This window comes from Nelusetta ayraudi, unplaced genomic scaffold (assembly GCF_046127955.1).
Source record: "Nelusetta ayraudi isolate G7.1 ecotype Tasmania unplaced genomic scaffold, CSIRO-AGI_Nayr_v1 ptg000011l, whole genome shotgun sequence".
Lineage (NCBI taxonomy): Eukaryota > Metazoa > Chordata > Actinopteri > Tetraodontiformes > Monacanthidae > Nelusetta > Nelusetta ayraudi.
The window spans coordinates 19,645,430-19,671,356 of record NW_027466061.1 but is presented as its reverse complement, the minus strand read 5'-3'; the positions used below and the strand labels follow the sequence as shown (position 1 = coordinate 19,671,356).

The 25,927-nt window shown below is 43.7% G+C and overlaps 2 protein-coding genes across 6 annotated transcripts in view; both read right to left on the bottom strand.

The window, feature by feature from the left end:
* The window catches only part of mtcl1 (microtubule crosslinking factor 1), a 51,191-nt gene extending 33,631 nt beyond the window's left edge, over nucleotides 1–17,560 (bottom strand). For 3 of the 5 annotated variants that reach the window (XM_076021746.1, XM_076021747.1, XM_076021749.1), the window contains exons 1-3: nucleotides 16,184–17,559; nucleotides 13,267–13,491; nucleotides 12,459–12,617 (exon numbers count right to left, since the gene is read on the bottom strand). In XM_076021746.1, coding sequence (XP_075877861.1) covers nucleotides 12,459–12,617; nucleotides 13,267–13,491; nucleotides 16,184–17,053 — 1,254 coding nt within the window. In that variant the 5' untranslated portion in view covers nucleotides 17,054–17,559. Of the gene's footprint in view, nucleotides 1–12,458; nucleotides 12,618–13,266; nucleotides 13,492–16,183 lie in introns of all 5 variants that reach the window. The other 2 variants (XR_012926281.1, XM_076021748.1) reach the window with 1 other exon arrangement.
* A 735-nt stretch (nucleotides 17,561–18,295) lies between these two features.
* Nucleotides 18,296–25,718, bottom strand: rab12 (RAB12, member RAS oncogene family). The gene is made up of 6 exons (XM_076021745.1): nucleotides 25,307–25,718; nucleotides 24,235–24,295; nucleotides 21,692–21,830; nucleotides 21,486–21,575; nucleotides 20,961–21,065; nucleotides 18,296–20,431 (listed from the first exon to the last, which is right to left on the bottom strand). Exons 1-6 carry the CDS (start codon nucleotides 25,530–25,532, stop codon nucleotides 20,324–20,326), a joined length of 729 nt encoding a protein of 242 aa, XP_075877860.1. The 5' UTR covers nucleotides 25,533–25,718; the 3' UTR covers nucleotides 18,296–20,323.
* Between the last annotated feature and the right edge of the window lie 209 nt (nucleotides 25,719–25,927).

Genomic DNA, 25,927 nt, shown 5'->3' with positions numbered 1-25,927 from the left:
AGCGAGACGCTCCAAGCAAAGCATCCAGCGATCCAATCTAACCGTCTGACGATTGCTGTTCTGAATTGGTTTTCCTGCGGCTCCTTTAAATATTGCAATCCAAACCTACTAATTACAGTTGCCGCCTCAACATGAGTGTACAAGTTGTATTCTACCAAACTTTAAGATGCTCTGTCTGTCCCCTCATCCAGAAGTATAATCTCCTATTTGAATGGTAAATAATGTTGAAATCTCTTAGGCTACGTTACAACACCAGCAAACTTCAGTTCTGATTGCTGCTGTTTTTTTGTCTTGCAAATTTCAGGCAAACACAAGGTCGTATAAGCTTCTCCGAGGCAAGAGGTGAGCCTAAAAGGAATGTGTCTGGGCTTTGTGATCCAGAAGAAAAACCTGTGTTACTAAAGAAATAGATTCTGGCTCAGATTAAGTGTCGGCACAGTCGGTTGCCCTGTGAACAGCAGTGACTGCAGGAGATGTTTTCACAGCGTTTAATGACCCACTGCCTGCGTTTTGATGTCCATCAGCGGCTGCCATGGTAACATGACAACAAAAGAACTGATTCAGTTTTGCAATCGATGATTGTTCTATGACATGGCTGGACACTTTCAGAAGAACATCTCAGTGGTAGCTGAGACACCTCCGTTTTCATGCTTGTCGCAGAAACATTGTGCTGGATTGCTGCGGACAATTGGACAGATTTGGGCCGATCAAATAAAAATATAAAATGAAGAAAAAAGCAGTACCACAGTCACAATTTGCCATGGTCACATATTACTGACACAAAAGAAGCTGTTTTTCATATCAGTGGTGAAAAACACTGCAGAAACTAAAAATATCACAATAACAGTCTTTTGCTACTTATTAAGCAAGATAATTGAAAAAACAATCACTGTTCTCATTGCTACGGAAACTAGAGGTGACAATTTTGGAAGCGTTTTCAGATCTCATTTCTTCCTGAGTGCGCAGACTTTTTAGACTTCGATGTGAGCAGGATGTTTTCTTTAAGAACAAGGAAAAAACCTAAACTCTTGTTAAATAACTTTATGTAGAAAATTAGCTGGAGAAGGATAGATACAATAAATGAACTGTGTTTGTATTTGTATTTGTATGTGTGTATTTTATTTGTGTGAGATCAGAAAGACAAAAAGAAAATGTAAAGAGCTGCTAATGGTCTCTGCACATTGGTGTAATATAAAGCTGTGCAAAATGATATGCAAAATAGATACTTGTACCTTTACTATGTTTTGAGTTTTAAAATAAGTTGCCTTTTTAAATGACATAAAATATTAGTTAGTGCACCATGGTAGTACATTTTGTTATCCACGTTCCTCTGTCATTGTAAATATTACACTCATTTAAGTAGGGATCATAAAAATAGAAAACAATGAATTAAAGGCACCCACAATAAAGAGTGAGTGCTGTTGCCCTCATTGAGCCATTTAATTAATGTTGACAATTCAGGGCCGGGCAGCCTCGCCCCAGGGCCTGTACAGGAAGACCCACACTGTTAGGAGTGGAGACTAATTGTTCTCTGATAGCACGGACATGAAGACATTCCAGCATTATAATTTTTCAAACTAAACTAAAAAGTATTCTCACCAACCCCATACACAGAAGGAAAAAACATTATGAGCTCACACAACACCAAGCAGAAAGATAATGCGCAAATATTACACATTTCCCAGTACGCCTACATTAGTTCTAATCATTTACAAATGACTACATAATGAGTTCTCCTGGACAGAAACAATCACATTGTGACTGGTTCTATTTAAAGGTTACTACAGGTCATTTACCTTGCAAGGCAGGTCGCTTGCTCAACTAGATTGAACTAGATCAAGATAGAATTTTAAAGATCCATCTTAAAAAGTTTAAGCTTAAAATCCACTGGAGTAGCTTCCAAATGAACAGAATATTAAGGGACACTTGAGAAGAATGAGGCAGGAGCCATGGCCACAGCAGTGGCTTCATCAGAACATAACGAGTCACATTTCCTCAGCCAAGAGCAAACAAACATTTCTAAAGGACTTTATATACTTCTGACTGGCTTTGGCAAGAGTTCAGCTGGATATCAAAGCTGAGTGTGGCGCAGCAAATGGTGGTGACACAGTGAAGTGTCACACTAATAGGGGGCCTTGAGCTGTTACCATTCTGGCCAATGAGCAGTGATGAAATATGATTGCCCTGCTCTGGATGTGACAGACGAACGGGTCTGTACAATCTAGATTGTGAGTTCTACAAAAACAAATTTGTCAAGATGAATGCATAAATCCCATCCAACATTTTTGAGGAAACAACTGGACAAGGTTAGAATGTCCAAAATCACAAAAAAAAAACAATAACAACAACACAAGAGGCGAAAGATAAACAAAGAAAAAGAAAAAGTCTCACTCCATGAAAAGAATTTTGACCTGTCAAATTCCCTTTGGATGGTTATAACAGCTCCCAGGTGGGGCAGTGAAATGAGGGAAGCTAAGGAAAGGAAAGAGCTGCAGGACGGTGGCGTGAAGGAGCCTGCAGACTCCCTGGGGGGTAAAAAAAAAAAAAGTCTGGACTAGTATATCTGAGAGACAGTTAGTGCACTGCTCTGTCTGCGGGGCATCCGAAGGCCCTCTGATCTCACAGGCCGATAGTCTCACTCGCCATCACTTTAAAGAGTGGCCTTAAAGAAATCAGACATGCAGCGTGTCAGAGGAGCAGCGCTAACAGCCATAAAACGACACTGTGACTCAGGCAGGCCGGGAGGAGGGACGAGCTGCTGTTTCATCCGCCCGCCGCAAACTCCTCGGCAGGTCCCCGCCGAGCATTCTGGGATGGCGGGCCTGGCGGCGTGCCAGCGGTGTGTCATGTGCCGAGGCAGGCAGGCAGGGTAGGAAGGAAGCAGAGGGCGGGAGGAGAAGGATGTCACTCCACTTTCATCACAGTGCACCAAGGATGCAGAGGACGCAGAGCTGCACTTGACTGGAGCCCTGGTACGAAATATAATGCTGACAAATCCCAAGTAGTAAGAGACAGTGGAGGCACTGGCCCATGTTGTTTCTGCCATAACAAGTTTCAACTGCCCTGACATACAAGGGAAAGGTAATTACACATTTTTATATGGAAGCCGTTATAAAGCTTGTCAGATTCTGAATTTCTGTCTCGTAAAATACTTAATGCATAGACACTGCAGAGTTGTCGTTTTTTTTGTTTTTTTTTATCTCTTAATGTGATCATCTGACAGATGGTTTAGTCACATTTACACACAAATTAATCTCTATAGCCGTCTGTCGCCATCAACAAATCCCACCGAAAACGCAACAACTCATTTATCCGACAACCAATTAGACTCTTTCAGCTGTCACGTTTTACTGAAACTCCAACTTGCTGTGGCGGCGTTACGTTTGTGACTTTTACCATGGAGTGAAATTGACATCGCAGGATAACATTGCAATCGAATCAGTGTCCCTGTGAGTCAACCTCAGTTCCAGTTTTGCAATGCATTTTTACTGACTTAAGCTTCCATTAGATTGCCACATGAGTGTAGTAGTTACTGATCTTACATCATCTTACGTCCGAAGGCTAAATCAGTTTTGCTTATTTACTGCAACACAAGTTTTACAATTCAAGAATCATTCAAAAAATATCAGGCTAAAATGTAAAGTTGAATTGAAATGTATGAAGGCTGTATGAAGCCCCCCCCACCCCCGACACTTTCCAAAACGATGCAGGTCTGTCATGTGGCCCGTTGCAAAAAAAAGTTTGCCCACCCCTTTCTTTCATGGAAAGCTGTAGAGAAACTTTTGTTCAGGTGACAAACTGCAGAATGAAACTACTACCAAGCACGTCAAGCTTGCGGAAAGAATGTCACGTGACGTCACAGGTTGGAGACGTGAAATAACAGTCACGTTCTCCAAAAAAATCCACATCAAATAAATGACCATGATTGGTAGTAGTAAATCTGATATCTGATCAAAACTCTTTTATGTAATATAGCAGATCTATATCACAAATTCGCTCATCCCAGAGACGGCGCAGTTTGCCGTCTTTGGACCTCCATGAGTGTCTGTGAGCGACCGTGGAAGGCGCAAAATGACGTCGCTGGCATCCGAAGAAGGCACTATGTGCCGTCGTGGGTTTCTGACAAAAAGTCAATATGTGCCGTGTACGGAGTGAGACTGTGTTGGAGGCCGAGCCACGTTCTCAGCGGAGCGGAGTCGGGACAGAGACGGGTGAATGCCAAGAGGATGATGGAGGCGGGGCTAATCAGAGGCAGGCCGGCCTGTCCAGCTGGCTGATAATGAGGTCGTCCTAAAGCTCTGCGCCACTTTCTGCCACCTGCTACTTTGTCGTCCTCTTATGTGTGTGAAAGGGTCACAAGTAGGGTTGTAATAAGAGGGAGGGGCCTTGTTTGCATCCACAGAAGGGTGGGAGGAGAGTCCTTGAGGCCCAAAGTGAGATTTGAAACAGCAGCTTATTACAATAGCAAGGAGGACCACCGGGCTGTTACAGGATGTTGTAACGAAGATAACGAACTCTGGGCTCGGGGATCAGCAGAGGCCCACAGCAATTTGGCACAGTCGCTACTGGACATGGTATTGGTGCAGAGCAGACTGAAGGTTCACATTGTCCGGTTTGAGTTGTGGCTTGCGCTTTTTCAAATTTATCCACTGATTTTCTGAGGATTCCACGCAGGATTCCCTCATCTGCACTGATTCCCCAGTGCAGATGAAATCAATTCACTCTGTGCTCAAAGGCCCAATGTGGAAGAATTTAGCAGCCTGTCATGGTCAGTAAGTACACTGCCAATAATGTCAATGATGATATGGGCTCTCTTATTTTAAACAGTATTTCACCTGATCAAGTTAGCATTTCATAATGCATGTGTTTGTTTCATATATATATCACATATATATATCCTTCTCATTGCTGCTGGGAGTTAAACAGCAACAAGGCAGAGGGAATAAGTGCATGCATAAGAGATTCCTTTTTTCTTAATTAGCGCTCATGTTGTAAAGCCAGAGGGAAGGGATCGCTGTCCAATAGAAGGTCTCCGATACAGAGGAGAGGGATGTGTGGATTACAAGCTGCAGCTTCTGATGGAGAGTGTGTCGGAGTGCTTTATTCGCACACTACTGTACATACCACACCAGAGCGCTGGCCTTGGTCTGCCTCCTCAGCATTCTACTCCAACTCACCTTCAGAAAGAAAGATGTCACCCCCAGCCAACGTCCATATGTTTCACTTATGTAACACTGCTCTATCTCGCTCTATATTCTAATACTCTAGGGAAGGAGCCGATGCAGCCTTTTACTGTATACTGCACACAGAATAGAGCACTTAGAAGATGATAGAGGACTCGGGGATGCTGCATGCCCCACCAAGCACATCTCTATGGTGTCTGGAGCACCTTGTGTGTTGTGTTGCCGTTAAAACAAGAGTGAAAAAGCACAGTGGTGTGATCAAGGTCTCTCTGCTAGGGAAGCCTGCTTGTTGAAAATTTTGGGGTCTCTCTTTTCCAGTTGTACTGGTTTCCTCACCCTAAAGCAGTACCCCCAACACCCTCTTTCACCTCGTTTCCAGTAGGGGAATGCAGCTCGATCATTGAAACATCCAGTTACTGAACCCCAAGTGCATAATTCAGCAGCCACGGAGACAATCATTTCTCTCAAGAGGTGACAAGAGATTAATAAACATATGTATGACTTGCTGATTTGTAATACTTAACGATCGACAACAGTTTGCAGTGGGATGGTTTGATATGGTTTGATAATAGATTAGTGGCATTGTGCAACTAATCTGACCTGCGCGACAGAGAATTTCCTAAATCTGTCAGTGTTGTGTTTCTGTTTAAGAAAGAACAGTGCTCATTCACACTGAGTGCAGAATAAACAGAATTCTGAAGAGATTCCTATTGGTGCAGGGAATGTGTGACATCACCCGGCAGGGAGCCAGGATACCTGTTGGTGTTGGTCTGACTGAGCTCTTGGCTGACCCACTCTGTGGCAAGTGAAAACCTTTTGTTCTCCTGAGAAAAGTCTTCAGTGCTGTTCTTTGTTCTTCTTTAAAGTTTTTTGAGCGACAACAAATTTTTTACATTGAAAAAAACACCAACCAAAAATACTATAAAATTACACTTTTTAAGACTAATAATAATACTGTCTCTTAATTTATTTATACTTACTCAGTGTGAAACCTGGGCCTGACTAGATGCACACAAAGCTGATATCCTTGGAGGAATTCAGGGAGAAACATTTCTTTTAAAGCACAGTCACTCCACAACAGAATGTTATCATTGCTTGAGACAATTAAGTGAAATTGGATAATTTTTCACGGCACACTTGACAAAATCTCACAAAAAAAGTGGTTGAAAAACACTCACTCACTTTTTCTCTGTGTTTTTGCACTTTTAGCTGCAGTCACTGTCTTATTTACACAACGCAAAAATAGATGTCAGCGACATAAATATTTCATAAAATCAGCAAATTCCAACTTGCTTCCAAGTCCCAACGTGGCAAAACATTGACAATCAAGCCACTTTTGGATGAACGCTAACAAATTGTCAAGCCGTTACCACTTCTACGAGGTTTTTGACATCATGGAACTATGTCACGCTGTTCAGAACACTTTAGCCTCTGCTCATCATCTCCTCCTAGCCTCCTGCACTCATGATCTTTGTTGACGCAGCCGTGTCTCACCCTGCTGCTGTTGGCCACAGTCGGCTGACAACTCTCTCCCTGACTCAGACTGTCTCGGACCCGCTGCCTCCTCAAATTACATTTTTAAGTCCGTCAGAATAACTGGATTTCACTGGCTTCACACAAAGCACACCACACACACACACACACACACACACACACACACACACACACGCGCACACATGCGCACACACACGCACACGCACGCACATGCACACGCACACGCACACACACACACACACACACACACACACACACACACATATCGGTCAGCCCACAGCACAGCCAAACAGGCTGTTGCACCTTAGGTCCTTATTATGGACAACGCTCATCCAGCAGCCCAGTAATAGACAGGTGACAATGGAGCAATAGTTAAGGACTGGCAAAGCAAGATGCACAACACTGAAAGTCTTGCAGCTCCCAAACTGCAGACACTTTGAATCCACTGACAGAGACGGGACAACGCAGACAGCTGCCTCGCTCTTGCCGTCTTTACGCCGTCATGACGGCTGCTGGAGAATCAACGGATGAAGAAACCAAAAGATAAATGAATGAGTAAAATTTCATAGCTAACTTCAATGCTAATGCCACCCTGACTGTGTGAAGGTGTTTAATGTGAATTGGAGAGTGTGCTATCCAGCTTGCCGATATGTTCTAAAATATCACTGAGATCTAAACCTAAAAAGGTGGAGATCTTGGAGATCTCTCCACCTAAACAAATAATACATGTAGCTGCTTTTCAGTAGGATGAAGGTGATTCTCTTTTTTTGCATGTTTTTTTTTTTTTTTTTCGTTACCTGTAAATTTATTGTAGAAGATGTTTTACAGAAGTCAAATCATCTGTTGATCAGACAGAAATGTAACTACCTATTAGCTGACAAGATGTTTGGGGCAGTATTCAATAAAAGTTCAAAATCTGTGTGTGTGTGTGTGTGTGTGTGTGTGTGTGTGTGTGTGTGTGCTGCAGCTGCAGAACGCTTTTGATTGAATTAAACATTCTTTGATGTGTCTGATGTCATCTGCAGACAATTTGCAGCCGCAGCAGAGGCTTCGTGATGTTACAAGGATGCATAACAGCAGATCTGGAGCTTCCGCTAGCGCTCGTATGGACTGTGATTTAATTTTTCAAGGCTGTTAGACTTCAAAGGGCGGCGCTTCAGAATCAGAAACCAACACTTACTCCAGGGCTCATATACATGCCTGATGATTTACCTGATTGCCTCATGCTGCTAACAGTTTGCCTTTTGGGCGAGGGAGCACTCTGACATTGCTTAAAAATGCTTCTCATACTGTTTCGAATATCAATATTTCCAGCTATATTTTTGAGACCCCTCTTGGGAAATCGGAGCAATTTCATTTATGCACCGCACGTATGACATAAATGTGTAAATGCTGAGGTCTCGGCATAAATAACAGCCACACGCCAGCAACGTTTTCGACATTTTTGAGCGTGGGACTGAGAAGAAACCGCAGAGCTGTCGAGCCACCACCAGCTTGATGCAGATGCGTGTCACTGCAGCAGATTTTGACTGAGAGCGGAGTCCCTGCGCTACCAGTCTGCTCACGCCTGCACTTCCTTCCCACTGGTGGAGGCAGACATAAAGATGCTAACTAGGTCAATGAGATTCCCTCACGATCCACCAGCAGGAAATTCAGGGAGAGGGGAGGTGGATGATGGAGAAGCAGAGCTGGGTGCGAGGAAGAGGGGAACCAGGAGCGTCTTCAAAGCCCGCATTTCGTTCGGCTCGGATCTTGCGAGAGAGGGAAGAGCGATGAAGCGCCTCCGGCACGAGAGAAACAGCATCTACCGTGACTTTCACCACGATGTTGACGTGGATGCACTCGCACCCCCGCCGTTAGATCTTTAGTTGTGCGTGTGAGGAGAGGGGAGGGGGGGGGGGGGTGGAAATACCCTTGATTCCCAGCCCAGTATGCGCAAATAAGACACTGATATTTCTCGAGCTGAGCCTCTGAACGGCAGCAGTGTTTCAGGGTTTCCAGAGTTGAACAGGTGTTGAAAGATGTTGCTCCCCAGTGTGCGACTTTGTCGTGTCTGAACAGCGAAGGGAAGAACGTCTCCAGGTGTTCAGTCCTGGTTCCCATACAAACTCTCATGTCATGTTGGGTTTTTATATTAAATGTGAAACAAGTGGATCATCTGGATTCATCGTTTGATGAAGTGGTAGCATGATTATTATCATTGGGCAGTCGTTTTGAAGTTTGTTTAAGAAGAGGCTAATCAGCTGCCGTTTGCAAAATCTCAAATCGGTTTCAGGGTGACAGCAACCTGTTATTTTCAGCTGACATTCTAGATTATGGCCCAGCTGAGCTGGACTTACGTGCACTTTCATTTCATGCTTGCTGATCTGTGTTCACTGGGTTGTTGTTCCCTGACACGTAAAACTTGTTCATCGAAAAAGAAAAAAAAGTGATTTTAGACTTTTCTTCTATTTTTGTAAACTTTAATTTGTGGCTTTAGGTTAAAAAAATAAATGAAAAAGAACCAGACAAAATAAAATAGAGATTGTTGGCATGGCTAGATGCCCCATTGTGACCAAGTTCTACTGGCGCGCCTGCATCACTGTGCGTCTTTACAACATTGTCTTCCTCAGGCCATTGTGCTCATGCGCTCACAAATGCGACGTAAAGTTTCGTTTCGGATGCTCGACGAGGCGAGTGAGATTCTCTGGCCGTAATGAACGATGAGCTTGTGACGGGACGGCGACACACCTAATAAATCACCTCATCCTTCTGCTATGCAGGTTGACATTTCATTTGTTCCGCTTCATTTCATGAATCACTGTGCCTTTCTCCAAACGTCGCAGGGAGGGAAAAAATCTGAGCGGCCAGTCGATGTTCACTTGTGGGGCCCCGGCAGGCAGAGACGCCACCGTGGAGGATGTTCTCTCAGCGGTGGTGGCGTCTTGCTGACCGCCGCTCTCAAGCTGTTTCTGCATCAGGTCTGTGAGCTGTGACTGCGTGCTCACATCGCAGGCCTGCAGCCAGCTGATTACAGCCATTCCCCGACACTGTGTCTCTTTGTCTTCACCCTCTCCGCACTGAGTGAGCCCGAGCGTGCCGGCCTGTTTTATAACAGGCCTTCTTGTCGGATTAATCTGTGCCACGGTGACAGTCCCAGGGCCACAGCCTCCACGCACTGCCTTTGGCAGAGGACAGAGAGGCCACACGGACAGGAAGGAAGGACGGGTCAGCTTCCTCACTGTGGTGCCTTCAGTGTGACGTGGAAATATCGCCTCTGCGTCAGTGTGACCTGATGCGCCACGTATAGTGCTTTCGGCGTCCACTCACTCACTCAATCACTCACTCAGTCATCCACACTAGTGGGAACTCATGCTGCGTTCACGTTCACCTCTGGGGCACTCTGACACACAAACACAAGACAATGCTGGAAAGTACTCCGAGGTTTGTCTTACTCACAACTGAGAATGGGGCAATTCAGATGCGTACTGGGATGTAGTGGCAAGAGACGGAGCAACCTGAGCATCCGTCTGGGAGAGAGCTCGCAGAGAATGTTTCAAGCTCAAAGCCAGTCGTAGCGAAATATTTTCTGCACGTTCAAAGCATTCTTTGTTCTACGTCTAATACAACAGTGGCATCCGGTTCTGGATGGCATGCACGCTGCTGCATCACTTCACACCCTTGACACATTTTCCAAAGTCCAATAAAAGCAGGAAGTAGGAGGAGGAAGCTTTGAGGCAGGCTGAGCGACATTCTTATGGCTCACAGGTGCTGCTCATTCCTCCTGTGTGACTTTGTCTCTCTGACAGAACATCGAGGAATGCACAGGGCAGATCATCAGGTTTGTTTAATCCCTCACAAAATGTTTGGGGAACGCCCTCGTTACCTCCCTGCGATCCACAGTTAAGCAAAAGGAAGGATGCCGACTGTGTTCGGCATATTTAGAAAGGCGTTTCAACAGGCACATGATCAACACAAACGACTCTGGGGTGCTGCAACACAATCATCTCCGCCAACAGGAGAGGGAGGGCGCGCGCCGTCACGTGATCCAGCAACGGCTGGTGTTTTTCTGGGACAAACCTCGTGGGGAAACACAAAACAAAAAACAAAAGCAAAAAACAAAAAAAAACAACCTCTACAATCGTTTTGGAGCGGCGGCTTCTCCTCTCCCCCCAGAATGACATCAGTTCCGTTCTTCCCTTCACGAAGGCTAGTTAGCTACATTAAGCTGCGACAATACTAGCGTCTGGATTCGACATTTGCTGCACCGGCACGTTCACAGCAGACATGGATTTTCTGTCTGCGGCTGAGAACTGGAACCTCGGCCATAAACAACCGCTTACGAAGGTCAATGACCAGAGAATCTGGCAGCGTTCGCACGTGGATGGATATTTCTTTAAAAAAAATGGCTGTGTTCTGCCTTTAGCACTACACCTTTGTCAGCATGCCACAACTGTAAATAATTATTCATAACATGTTAATACCTTGTTTTCCTTCTTGCTCTATAAATATTTTATTTATCATTTTTATTTGTTTATTTGTTTTTAATTAATATTTTTTTTCCTTCACTTTGCACTACTTTTTGTTCATGTTATAATGCAATATTCCCCAATGTGGGATTCATAAAGGTGTACCATTGTAGAAAAAAAAAAAACTGCCGGTTAGCAGTGACGCCAGGCATAGCAGGACATCAAGCTCAAGCCAGTGGCTCACGTGAAGAAATGGTCCAGCAGAAATGGTCAGCTGACTTAGCGAAGTCACATCTCCTCACTGACTGGTCTGGTATTAGCCTACTTTCTCTTTGTTGCCAGACGGCGTCTCACCTGCTGCTGTCACAGTTGATAACAGTGAGCGGCTGAACCTCAGCAGCACCGGGAACAGTTTCCGCTCATCTCTGTCTTAAAACAAAAAAAAAAAAGAACTTGACTTTGTTGCCATCAAAGAAGAAAGTGTCCACTGAGCGAAACCAGAGTGACTGTGTGCAGATATTTGGAGAAGAAAGTCACTCGAGAAAAAAGAAAATCACTCCACACTATTGAAACTAGGAGACAAGATAAGCGACTAAGACAATCAGGACTATGATCTGGATATTCCTTTCAAGTGCAAGAGAATGATAATTTGTTTTTTCTAAAGAAAAGTGTATAATGGCCTACTAGCCTACATCTTTTTGTGACTTCAAATCACTTTTATTTTTTGCTAATTCAGCAAAAAGCAGTAGTGCCTCGTCGTCAGAGGCAATAGGTGCATTTGTTTGGTGTATAGCAAATCATCAGAGTTTGGAAAGATTAACTTTTCACTCAGAGTCTCGTTTTCAGATAGAGGGAATAATAATAAAGGAAAAAAAATATTGAGAACACAAGTGTGTATACCACGTGACAACATTCATTTTCAATTCCAACTCAAAGCCAACGGGACAAAATGATCGCATGGCTGCATCAGATGAGACGCGCGCACACAACCCAAGAATCTCTTGATGAGTGTGTTGATGAAACTTTCACCCTCAAGGAGCCTGAAATAGACTTTAGAGGAACTTCAGAGGTAGGAGTGTCTGAACCATCTCCAAGGCAGATCTGAGACTTTGTCAGAACAAATTTTTGTATTTTTTTTGACCAGAGGGCTGCCTTATAAACTCCCTCTTGATGTGAATTCGATTCGACAGACACACAGAAGAGACTTTTCTCACATCTTCTGTAATTTGTGTGAGTCATATCACGAGGGTGATTGGGTCCATCTATCGCGCACGCTGTACGGATGACTGGCAGATCACATGACAAAGCCATGCACCCACAGCCTTTGGCTCACCTCTTTGGCCCTCTCCAGCTCGTTGTGCAGTGCTTGTTTTGAGATCTCCACCTCGATGATCCTCTGCCTGAGCAGCTCGTTCTCGTCCTCGGCTCGGCTGCGTTTGTCCTCCACGCTCTCCAACTCATTGTGCAAACGTACTGACACATCTTTGGCCACCTGGGGTAACACAGACATGTTGTGTTCAAATACATTCAAAAAATAATTTGAATTCAGAGGCTGGAAAAAAGGATTACAATATGATCAACTAACAAGGGAAGGATTTAAAGGGCTGTAAATCATGTGATGTTTACCCAACAATACAGTCAGTCTGTCAGTGCCGTAGTTGAAAGTACACATAAGTCAGCACAAACAGGTTTCTTTTTATTTCAAATCCAGTTAAGTGACCGGATGTCACTGTCGATACACTCCAGGCTGACTGCACTTGCACGTCAGGTCCACACTCATGCATTATTAGCCACAGCTTTGACATCTACAGGAGATTTAACTCTAACATTAAATGTGGATGAGAATTCCTGTCATTCTAATGTGTAATTAATTTGTAGCTGGATATCTTTCAAGGCAGCTCTCAACTTCTGATTCAACGTAATATTATTTTCATGGTCTGTGCATTTTTACATAAAATATTTTTCAGCAGAAAGGTTCTGTGTGTTGAGGACACTTCTGATCCGGTTTGTGAGCGAAGACATCTCAGATACACACTGTGTATGTTTCTTTGAGTGAAAGTTGTTGCAACAAACTCATAGGGGCGACTTCCCAAACTTCAGAGGCGCAGTAAGCACAGCGACAGAGACTGTCTTTCACAGACCTTCAGGTCCTGCTCCAGACTCCTCAGCAGCTCTCCGTCCACCTGGCCAGTCTGGGCCACTCGCAGGCTCTTCTGCTCGGCCTTCCGCAGGCGGTACTGCAGGATGCGGCAGTTCTTGTTGGAGCGGTCCAGTTCCCTGCGCAGCTCCTGCTGCTGGTACACCTCCTCCTCCAGGTAGCTGTCGCGCATCTCCTCCATCTCCGCCCGCAGCTCATCCACTTCATCCTGATGAAGAAGAAAATAAAACAAAACAGCAAAACCAGAGTTCAGTGTCACCTCCACTACAGTCTCTATGACGCATCATGCGATGCACTCATGATTGTTGTTTTGGGTGTTTTTGTAGCCCAGGGTGATCAGACTCCAACTTTTGTCTGACTTGTGTCCTCTGTGCTCCGTGTTTTTCCTCACCTTGAGAAAAAAAAAAGTATGGCATATGTAATTTTGCAAGTCTTCATTTTCAAATTGTGAGGTGAGAATCAGTTTAATCTAACATTATATTTTAAATATACGATAATAGTATTAATATTTTTAGGCCTTTTTTTTTGTTTGTTTGTTTTTAGAAAAACAGTCCCTAAGACGTGAACCTTTGTCTGATCATAATAAGTATGTATCTACATCTATTTGTTGTAGTTCCACATTTTATTGAGAAAAGCACTGGGGGAACAGCACACTTGTATTTCTTCAGCCACATGAGTTGTGTCTGCCATAAAGCTTTCACAGAGAGCCAATATAACATGTAGAAGGGTGAGGTTGAGGCGACTGGACTTGGAAGATGTTTCCCCTCTCATCCGAAAGGCTTCTCCAGTTTGAGAGAGACTGAGAACCTTCACAGAGCCAAAATAACACAATTTTGTATGTTATACTAATACTTTCATATGATTGCATGAGTCCTTGTCATGCAAGTGCTCTCAGAGCTGATGATGTAACATCGCTGGACTGGAACTAAGCACCTTATGGCATGGACTGGACGTATTTGTATTCCACCCCAGCCCATGTCAATATCAACCTGAGTAGAATAGAGGTTAAAGGAGAAGAGATTAAGTGTAATTCTAAAAGTGGTTTGTTTGTTTTTTCCCCCTCTACGCTCCATGGTTGGAGTTTTTCCTGCCTTCTGAGGAGTCAGTTTGTTCAGTATATTTCCCCTGGGAGAGATATTCCAAGGTTTTGACTGTCACCTGATGAAAAGAAAATGGGATGCTGAGGGGAGAAACACGTCAATAATGAAAACTAAACCCAGTGTCACTTGGAAAAGCGCAGAGCAGACCGCTTTGTGAAGAGGATCCCCCAAGGAGGGGCTAATGACCTCACAGAGGGTCGAGCCAATCGATGGCTGGGTTAAAAGCAGAACCGGAGGCAAAGATGCAGGGTGAGATTTGACAATTCAGCACCTGTGTTTCATCAACTGTTTAGTGGTGTGATTGTGCAAACCCTGAGCAGATGTTTCAGTTTACTAGAAACTACATGTTTAACACGACATAAAATGATTTTAGTTTTCCCCCTCAAATAGTGACAAATAGAGAACAGAAGCTACTTATTTTCTGCAGTGTTTGCCAAATCTTCAAAATAGTGGTTCGACTGATCAGTGATTAAAGTACAGTATATGTCACAATAGTAATAACAAATATATAGTAATCAAAAACATGTATTGTAGTAACTTTGTAAATCAATAATATTAACACATAGAACTTGCATTTACTTTTAGTCTGTCTCATATGTATCTATATTGAAACACTTTTGTCACCCTCCCTTTTGATGCCTACAACGATACCTGACACATAACTCAAAGTAAAAGTGAAATAAATGAAAGGATGAAGACAGAGGGACGGGGACTCCCAGAATATCTGGGACATGGGGGAGGGGAGAGTTGGGGGACGTGGAGGAGTTCACATCAGAGTCCCAGCTGGCAGACTGACAGCCAGGCGGGAGGGTGTTTGAAGCCAACACACATGGGACATCTGACTGTTATCAAGTCCTGTGGGACACAGCCAGAGCCGGTAAAGCTGATTAACTCTCTTGTGTTTTCACCAAGCCGGAGAGAGAGCGAGAGAGAGGGGGGGGGGGGGAGAGAGAGAGAGAGAGAGAGAGAGAGAGAGAGAGAGAGAGAGAGAGAGAGAGAGAGAGAGAGAGAGAGAGAGACACGCCGACATGCGTTATCAACTCTGAAATAACACTCAGAGGAACATGCAAATAAACCTGTCTGAATCTAAACCAAAAAAGAGAAGGGGATGCAGGGTTGCTTGCCGCATCATCTGCTCGCCTCCCTCCCTCCCTCCCCAGCACGCAGGGATAGCCTATTTAGAGGAGGAGGGACATCCTGCATGGCGTCTTCAAACGTGATCCGACACAGTGAAACACAAGTGAAAGCTGGCTAGCCACAGCACTGAGTCAACACACTGCCGTGCCCCTCTGAGGACATCTTATCATTGACAGATGAGAAAAAAATAGGGGAGGTGAATGTTCTTCCTGTCAAATTAGGCTTCTTTAATGACTTAATAGAAGCGACACTGAGACACCGGGACACTCTAGGGTGAGGCCACTAATAATAAAAAAGCCCATCAATAAAGGTCAAAGCCACGGGGGAGGTTAAAAAGATGACATGATGGATGGAGAGTTGGTGGAGGGACTTCATGGGGGTGACAGCTGTGGGCATTAAAAGGAAATGCATCCACATTTGAATTATTTATACTACATGTATATGAAGCACTCAGTTATTGAGCAGGTGGAAGTGGCTTCAAGAAGGTGATGCTGATGAAACCAAGGCTGTCCGGTGTAGGTTGTCCCATCACCGAAACTGCTGCTTTTTTGCCCCCAGGAGTGAAATTCATAAGTTTTTATTTGTTTGTTTTATTCTTCTCACACAGACAGAGCTGCACCATCACCATCACCATCATCATCATCATCATCATCATCATCGTACCTTGAGGTAGTCATTTTCAGATCTCAGATCCTCCACCTCCCGCTGCAGGTCCTCCTCACCCCCCTGCTTGGCTCCTCTTAATTGTGCGCTTGTTGCCGCTTTCTCCGGCTTGCGTCTCCCAGCGTGCGGCCCCGGAGCGGGATGAGCCTGAGACACGCTGCCTTTGCCGGCGGGAGCCTCGCCTGGGGGCGCCGGGGCGTCAGCGGCGGCCGCTCCGCTCGCCTCCGGCCGCAGCGGGTTGTCCGGTCCCGGCTGGTCCCGGTCGCTGGAGCCGGTACCGGACTCCGGGTCGCTGCTGGCGGCCTGGGCCAGTCTTTGCTCGTCCGATAGCGGCTCGGACGGGCAGTCGGACAGGTCCGAGCTGCTGTCAGTCTGGCTGACCCGGCCGAGAGTCGCCCCGGTCGGTACCCGGATGGGGGATCCATGGCAGAGACCCCCTGGAGAACCCGAGGCTGCTTTCCCCTTCTTGCCCTTAGCAAGGAGCGGACTGCCGGTGCCTTCCGGTTTGATGCCGGCGGCTTTGGGTTCGGCTGCACCGTGATGGGGAACCTTGGCGAGGGGCTTTTTCACCGCGGGAGACTTGGCGTGACTTTTCGCCGTGGCTAGTTTCTCCTTCTGTCCAGTTGTGCTGCGTCTAGAGTTGCGGTTCGGATGGGCCGAAGGCAGCGGGACGGACTGCTGCTGCTGCTGCTGCTGCTGCTGCTTGCTGACTTTGGGGGATTTGGGGACGATGGCAGGTGGCTTGGCAGAGCGGGAGTGCACATCCTTGATGAAAGGTCTGGCCGGGGAAGGCGCCCGGTTCAGTCTCTTCTTCTCCAACTGGTGGTTCTGCGGTTTGGTGTCGCTGCCGGAGCCCTCGGAGATCTCCATGATACAGCGACACCGGCGGCGGCAGCAGCGGCAGCAGCGGCAGAAGCAGCAGTGCGATGACGGAAGCGGTCAGTGCACAAGACGGCGGGTGATCCGTGACAGCAGGCAGCAGCAGGTTCCTTTACCTCCTTCCTGGTCGAGTCGGGGATTCGCATCCTGCGTTGTGCCCTTTCATTCCATCTCGTTTGCATTCACCAGGTTGTCATTGTGAGGAAAAACGCTGCAACGACCCAAAAAAAAAAAAAAAAAATCACACTCATAAGACGAGGATCACGGGGACGAATGAGATGGCAGGGAGGTTTCTACTGCAGACAAGACAAGTTGAAGGCATTCGGTCTTGTCAACCTTCTTCTTCTCCTTCCTCCTCCGCCGCAGCTCGGCTCTCCATCCTCGTGTTACACCGGGATTAAGGAGCCCACTCCGCTCTTCCTCCTATCTGACATGAAGATCTGCAGGCGCTGCGGTGCGAGGCTCGACGCCCGTGATTTTCTGCGGGGCGCATGCGCTGCTTGCTTGACAAGCACACGAGCACACCCCTTGTTTTCTCTGGGACCAGGTTTTGGCACGCTCTGGTGCGCATGCCCCAGTGAGTGGCAACCACGCCATAGTTGCGACTGAGCCCCGGAAAGTCGAGTACTCACCTGTTCATGTTGGGAAAATAAGGAGCTACACACGTTTAGAACAAAAGGATTCACAGCTGAGCTAGCAAATCAGTGACTTCTACACTGTTGGGTAAAACAAACAAACAAACAAACAAACAAACAAAAATGAAGCCACGGAATTTAAAGCTGTTTAAAGCTGCCATGCCAATTTTCAGAGGTTTCTTAAAAAAAAATAATAATAATAATCATGCACTTCAGTGGAGCAGCCTCACGTGGCAAACCCGACAGATGATTTGATTTCTAGAAAACAGTATATTCACTCTGTCGTTTACAACCACTAGAAAAAAAAAATACTGAGTCTCAGCTTGCTGCCGAATCTGATGCTTTGTTTGACCTTCCAAACATTTGAATGGGGATCGAAACAAGGTCTGAAGATAAAGCAGAAACACACATTATTGTTAGAAAGTATTGGTTAAGTGAATTCTGTACCATATGGTTAAAACAAATGTGGTCAATATGAAATGCGTTTATCTATATATAAATGCATTAAACACACACACACACACACACACACACACACACACACACACACACGTATATATATCATAAACTATATGAAAAAAGACGCAAAAGTCTGGTAATAAATATAGAGGTCTTTAATGCATTTCATTAGTTCGACAATGCCATAAGTTATAAATATCACAAATTCATTTTAAACATGCCAAAACGATTCAATGACTTTTTTTAAACAGGTTTAATACAAAGTACAGTCTTCAATCTCGAAGGATATGCAAATAAAAGCATTGTTTTTCCTTTAAACATATATTCAATACACTGAATAGTATAAGGCTTGGCTGTTAGAACAAAGAATTAGTGCTAATTGCTAAATGCTAATGTTCAGGGGCAAATTAAGTGTTTTCACTGTCATCTAACGCCATAAAGGATAAGGTCTGATATCAAAGGGGCGCTAAATAACATCTTCCAATGAAATGTTTCAACGTCCATTACGGTTTTGTAAGTAGAGGCCTTTTAATTCCTTTTTGTTCAGTTTAGGCGTGAAACATTTCATTGCGTTAAAATGTCTCATGTCCCCTTCAAGAATGACCAAAGGCCTGACAGTAACATTAATCATGAAAGAATTTCACTAAAAGCTGGGGAGAAAAAATGATCAGGTACTTTCAAGTGGCTCCTCCTTCTTCACCCTCAGACTCAGGGTTTCACTGTAACACGTATGTAACAGAAGCAGTGCTACATCTCCATCAGCTTAACTAACTTAAGAAAAAGAATTGCTAAATGATATTCCTGTCAAGGACCACAGGCAGGATGAACATGCATTACCTATCTTTTTAGTTTTTTCCTTAATGTGCAAGAAACGGGACATCACCACACCAGTTTAATGTCCAAACACCTGATCACTCTTACAAAAAAAAAAGTCCCTTTGGGCAGATTTGTACACATGCTAATTTGCTGTGAAATTCTAAGCAACTCAAATCTGCAATGACAGCCTGTCTGAATGAGCCAACGTGTCCAATGAAAACTTTCTGGGTCACCCAGAAAGTGAGCAAACGCTCCTTTACGTTTCACCCTAACAGAGGGACTCCAGCATTCACCTCTCAAAACTGAAATAATCTCAAAAAAAAAAAAAAAAATAGAGTTTGAAGTACATGAAACCAAAAGAACCACAGACTAAAACAATGTGTGGGTAAATGCAACAAACAGCGAGTGTATGACTTCTTTGGATGCCCCTGAGGAAACACCCATCCCTCATCGCCCATCTCTCACTCTGACGCCATCCACGTCAACACTGTGGTTCGTGTGTCAGCCAGATCTTCCCTACTGCTAAAACTACAAGTCACCTACTGTCAACTTTGCCTGTGCTACTGGACTGTAGTGCAAAAAAAACAATTACAGGGATGTGTCAACTCTTGCAGACATATTATTATCTTAGTGGCAATGAAATGCTAACTGATATAATCAACACCCCACAACCACTTGCTGCTGGCTACAAAAATCTGCATCACGCCCACTCAATCTAGCTACACGCTGTATTTACATCATGTGCTTTTGTTTACCTCAAGGCAATCTGACAATGTTGACCTAACTTACCAAAAAAGATATGTATTTACTGAGCTAACACCTAGAGCGTAACTAGGGTGGAGATGTGAGATATTATTATCCCTTTTAACACAAACCCAATGATGCACAAAATACAACACTATCAGGGCATTTTAGATGATGATTTAGTGTGCAGTATATATGTTTTCTTTTAATGTAATAAAGGTAAAAAAGTCTGAACGCCCACAATAATCAATCTTCTCTTAATTAAGCAAAACTGGAGGACTTTCTACCTCAAAGGCACAGCTACCCTAACGGTTGGAGGAATGAGGTAGTCGGGGGTCAAGTGGAGGCTGAAAGTGGGGGACTTCACCACGTGTTAGTATGATATATGCCAAAGTGTACACTTACAAAAGAAGAAATAAGGGAAGATTTAACTGGTTGTTCAGAGTCCGTGCATCCTCCAACAGCCTCAACTGCAAACTGCTGCTGTTTGCTACCACCTGGTGGCCATAACCGCATCCTGCATTTAAGAACCTAGCGCTTGTCTGTGTGCGTGTGTGAGTATGTCTTGTGTGTAGTGTGTGCGTGCAACGGAGGACCACTCGTGTGCTCAGCAGCAGCGCATGCGGAGAGGAGGCAACTCTGGAGGCACTTCCGGCTCGGGCTGCAGAGAGAGGACGCTGTTGGAGAGCTCCTTGTTGGGGACTTCCAGAGGCATCTGTAGCATCGGGAACAGTGAGCAGGTGGCTTAGATAAGAAGACTTTCAAATTTGCCTCCCACCGAGAAAATTAAAAACAGGACGATGGAAAAAGTCATCAACAAAACGTGTGTCAACACATACACTGAGCTCACATACGCCGCATGGCCATAAGGGTCATACATGTCTTTAACTTTGATTACGGCGTGCATGCACTGTGCTGTTGTTTCGATAAGCTTCTGCTCCGATTCATTTTCATCCAGTGTTGCATCAATTTTTCACCAAGATTGATGATGGAAATTGATGGTGACAGAGTGGAAAGAGCTAGAGACATTATCATCACATGAACTGGCCTCCACTGACTCCAGACCAGAATCTTTGAGATGTGCTGAAGAAGTCTCTGCACAGTGGTCTGACTCTCCCATCATCAATACAAGATCTTGCTGAAAAATGAATGCAACTAGACAGCACGGAAAAAATACAGTTTTCAGTCCACGTCGTGTACGTGCGAATGAAGCAGTGAATGATTTTGTTTTGCTCAGGCTCTACCTTGCTCAGAATGTCATCCACAAGTTTCAGAAAGATTTCATCAACATTGAAATTATCCTTGGCACTCGCTTCGCAGTAGCGCATTCCACTTACTCGAGAGGCAAACTGCAGGAAAAGAAATACAGCAAAATAAATACTTTCAGAAAGAAAACGAAAGTTGCACAATGAAAGAACATTCAATCCCTTTCAACTAGATGACAGATAATCTATTGGTAGGAATGACAGTGTATCTATTGGTAGGAAAAAAAATCAGTAGAAAAGTGTAGATTTGATTTAACACAGTCTGTTACTTATATGTATGAGATATCACATACTGTATTATATATATATTAAAGCTGTCAATCATTAACACAAAATACAAATACTGTCAACACAATGTGATCTGAAAATATGATGATATGTGGCAAGAAAAGGGCAGGATTCGGGAAAAATGCTAAACTCTTCATTGTGCCTACAATACAATGTAACTGCTACAAAATAGTTTGGTGGATCTGTGATATCATGGTTGTTTGAGTGTTGGCCTACTCTTTCTCCTTGCTGTCTGGAGATGATGCGATCAGCCTCGCAGTCCAGTTTGTTTCCAACCAGGAGAAGCTCTGCTTCTTCTGAGGCATACTGAAAAGAAAACACACAAAGTAGAGTGGAACTCAACACACCTGCAGATAGAAATTAAACTACAATTTGCTCATGAGCAACTTAAAAAAAAAGGTAATTCTTGTCAGTTTGCTTACCTTGTCGATCATTTTCATCCACTTGGGCAGGTCGTCAAAGGTCTCCTGCTTTGTGATGTCATACACTAGCACTATTCCCTTGGCACTTCTATAGTATGCTGACGTAATGCTGTTAAATCGCTCCTGACCAGCAGTGTCCCTGAATAGGAGCCAAACACTGTTTAACGTCTACACAAGTAAAAGCACAAGGAAACACTATATAAACATTGATAACATACCATGCCTTGATCTAACTTAACTATATAAATACAATTCGAGAGCAAAATTGAAAAAGACATAAAAAAAATACTCAAACTCCAAATAATACTTAATACCCAGTAACAGTCATTAATAATACGTCCATTGACATTTAGGAAATTATCTAACAACTTTTACATAAAAAAAAAAACAATTCTGAAAAACAAAATGCATATCTGCCTTAAACTGGTTCAGGGTATAGTGAACAGGACTGAACGTTGATGCAGTATCTCCTATCCTAAACATGCACACAACAGTGCTACAGTCACGCAAAAATCTGATTCATTTTCTCAACAAATATACATTTTATTTGCTTTCTTTCATAAAAATGTAAGGGTAAAAACTATTCCAAACTCAGAAGACACTGTAGCTGTGAGCAGCAAGATGAGGAGTTTGCTTCACTCACAGTGAAGTGTTGCTGTACCTCCAGCATGTTAGTCCCTCCCCGTCCCCCATGTGAGTCACAGTCAGGCTTATGAGCAGAGGAGGGGACAGACACACGGCAGCGCGGTGACAGCGAGGTTAGGTGAGGCCGGCCACTGTACTGATGGAGGCTTGATGCGAGTGGTGGAAGACGAGAGGTGAGACACACCGCAGACGGACACCCCCAGGCAGACAGAGCGTAGGTCAAGGGGCACTATGAGATGTTATGAGGGCAGGTGTTTAGGTGGGAGGGTGGAGGACGGGGTGCCAGTCAATTGGACAGACGTGTTAGTGAAAATAAGTGATGCAGCTCCCAGCACTGAAAACTACTGAAGCCACAGACTCAACAAAGCACTTAAAGCACGCCTGACATCAAATTCATTCAAACACTTGATGTTTTCAGGATGTGATTGTACAACAAGAATGCAGCTTAAGTTGACAACCGTGTTAGTACTGTCTTTGTCACTAGTTATAAGATACAGACAAAAAATGTAGTTAGAAATTAGAGTTAAATATTCGGTCAATCAAACTGATTTCTCTAGTAAAACCAGTCATGAAAAAAAGGAGAACATTTTTGGTGGGAACTATTGTCTGAGCTGCCTTAAAATGGTCCCAACAGGCGAGCCTGACTTATGCAAGGCAACAGTTCACTCCCTGATGTCATGGCTGTATTCTTTTGACTTTCCCATTGCAAGTCTCAAGTGGAAATGCAGTGTGTGTAAAGTCAAGCTGCTTTTATAGCCCATCATTTCTACACCTTGGGTTTTAAACAACATGAATGAAACAAGATTCAAGGGATGATTCCATGAATTGATTGATGAATGATTGCACAACCTGATTTCAACTAATTTACTGTAAAATAGCCCAGACAAGTGGGTGTATGTAAACTTATGCCCCAGTAAAAAAGCAGTGTTCTACAAATAAATATCAATAAATCTGAAATAATGAGGAATTTTTGCCTTTTCTTTTTATTTCCCAAAAGCAGTGCTCCTATGGCTTCCTGGGTGCTGGTTTAGTCATGATTCGATTGTGTAACTTGAATTTAGCATGAGATTTAGTGTAGGAACATGTAGTTATCTAAACTTTTGACCACAACTATAGATATAGATATAGATATAGATATAGATATATGACTTAATGAGCTTTATATTGTTGACAAATTAGTAGATTTTTTTGTTGAGCATTCTCACTCTTAATTTTTGTTTGACGTTTTTGTTTTTGTTTGTTTCATTTTTGTTTTACTAACAGCACTTCTGTAATATTACAATTAGAGAAAGAGTCAACAACTTCTTTAAAACAAACCTGGGATAGCTTTTTAAATTAACACTATGCAGCTGAAAGACTACTTAAAACTTTGGGTTGACTCTTTTGTAAAAGATTTACCTAAGCATCTATCAAAAATACTCAATTGCATTATTCTCAATACATTTCCACAGAAAACATCATTGGGATTCACTGCTGAATACGGAAGAACGTAAGGTCCTGACTAAGAGTTAGCAGCTGCAAGAACATGATGCCACTAATTACTGTGTTGGTTCAAATGAAAGTTACACCACACTGGAGTTCAGACTGAGTCTTGAATGTTGACAAGTTGTTTTCTATTTCAGCTGCATTGGAATTTCAAGTACAGTAACACCTTTAAAATGAGGAGGGATGAAATATGAATTTACTTTCACATGCTGTATGTACCCCTAGAAGAAGGCGTTTAAGCAAGAAACAGCATATTTTCCCAATGTTATTTGCACATGCATTGGTCAAACAGCAAAGGTCAGAAAGCATTGAGTCGTTTCTGTCAGAGTTGGCTACAGAGAGTCAGGACACACACAGGAAGTGCTCCCTGAGTAAGAATAAAGGAACTAGGAACTTTTCCTCTAATTACTCACCATATCTGGAGTCTGATCTTCTTCCCTCTGAGCTCCACTGTCTTGATTTTGAAGTCAACCCCTGCGAGTCAAGGAAGATGTGAAACACATGTGGGCAGGGACAAATACAAGCACAAGAATTTCCTGCGCTGGTCTTTGGAGGACTTCCCTTCCTGTCTTTGCATTTGATGAGTAGCACTGGTCGAGTCCTGGGTGTGTTTTCTAGTAGGATGTCATGTCTGCCACGCACAACAAATGTTTTGTACAATCGTGGCTGGCCATTAAGCAGAAGTGGTGTCAAACTGTTGACGCCACTGGTCGGAGGTAAACATTATCAGTGAGGACCTGTGTCACGAGGTTGGCAGGGTACTAAATTGAGTGGTGCCACAGCAGCTGCCTGTGTGTGGTGCTATTTTGGGGTTGTAGTGTTTGTCATAGGACCATGTACCCGAATTTAAATACCTAAGCTGCTCTGCATTACAAGCTGTTGACATCCAAAACATTTTTTTTTTGACAACAATTGAAATTAAACGGTGCTATTTTCATGAAATAAACGAAATTTAAGAGCCAACTTGTTGTTGTTGTTGTTGTTTTTAATTGATCTGATGTGAAAATGTGACCCATGACTCTTAAAAATAAAATAGAATGGCCGCGGATAGGAAGTGATTAGGTCCTAATTTCACTCAACCGTTACCAGTCGTTTTGTTGCTGAATAGCTGCTGACACATGTTGTTCCATACGTGTTGTCTGTCATACTCGGCTTTGCTTTGACGAGAGCCCCGTAAAACGCCCTTTAAAATAGTATAATAATATAAAGTGTATTAAATGAGTATCTTATTATATAAGTAAAGTGGAATAATAATAATATGGTTGGAACTGCAACTACACTTTTTTCTCCCGTTAGCTTAAACTGAACTAGCTCGAGACAGTAGCTCAGTAGTACTCATATACCAAGGTCAGCGACAGCATATTTCGTTCAGCTGTTAGCAAAATGAACAAGTAATACATTTGTGCAGTAATCACACACAGCCCCGTCGAGTGTTGTCAATAAAAAGTTGACAAAACCAGTCCCACAAACGCCTCCAGTCCGCACCTACGGTCGACTTGCAAGCTTCGCAGAAGGTGTCATCGGTGTATCGTTCCATAAGGCTCGTTTTGCCAACGCCCCGAGAGCCTATGATGATGATTTGGAGTTTAAAATCAGCGGGCCTGGGGGGTATCTTCTTGCGGCGCGACTGAGCAGTGAGGGCCGGGGATGAGTTCGCGGAGCCCCCGCCGCCACCGGCGGCCCTCCTCGGTATGTCATATCTCGGATCCATTAGTGGTTCCACATTTGGAATTATAATCCAGACGCGACAAAGTACAAATGCTGTTGTGGAATCAAACGAAACGGCGTTTTACAACTTTTCTTCGTCTCTGTTAAAGTTTGACAAAGTTTGTCATCTGCCGACGATTGTTGTTGTTCAGCCATTAGAGACTGGGGCCGTCATGACGTCACTAATCACGTTCCATTGCATTTCCGTTTCCGTCGTGTTCAGATTTTCTTCCGATATATATATATTTTTTTAAGTAGCCCGTGTTCATTACAAAATAAAAATAAAATAAAACAAATAAAAAATAAAATAAAATAAAATAAAAAATAAATTGAAATAAAATACAAATAAATAAAAAATAAAAAATAAAAATAAAAATAAATGAATAAACAAACAGCTTT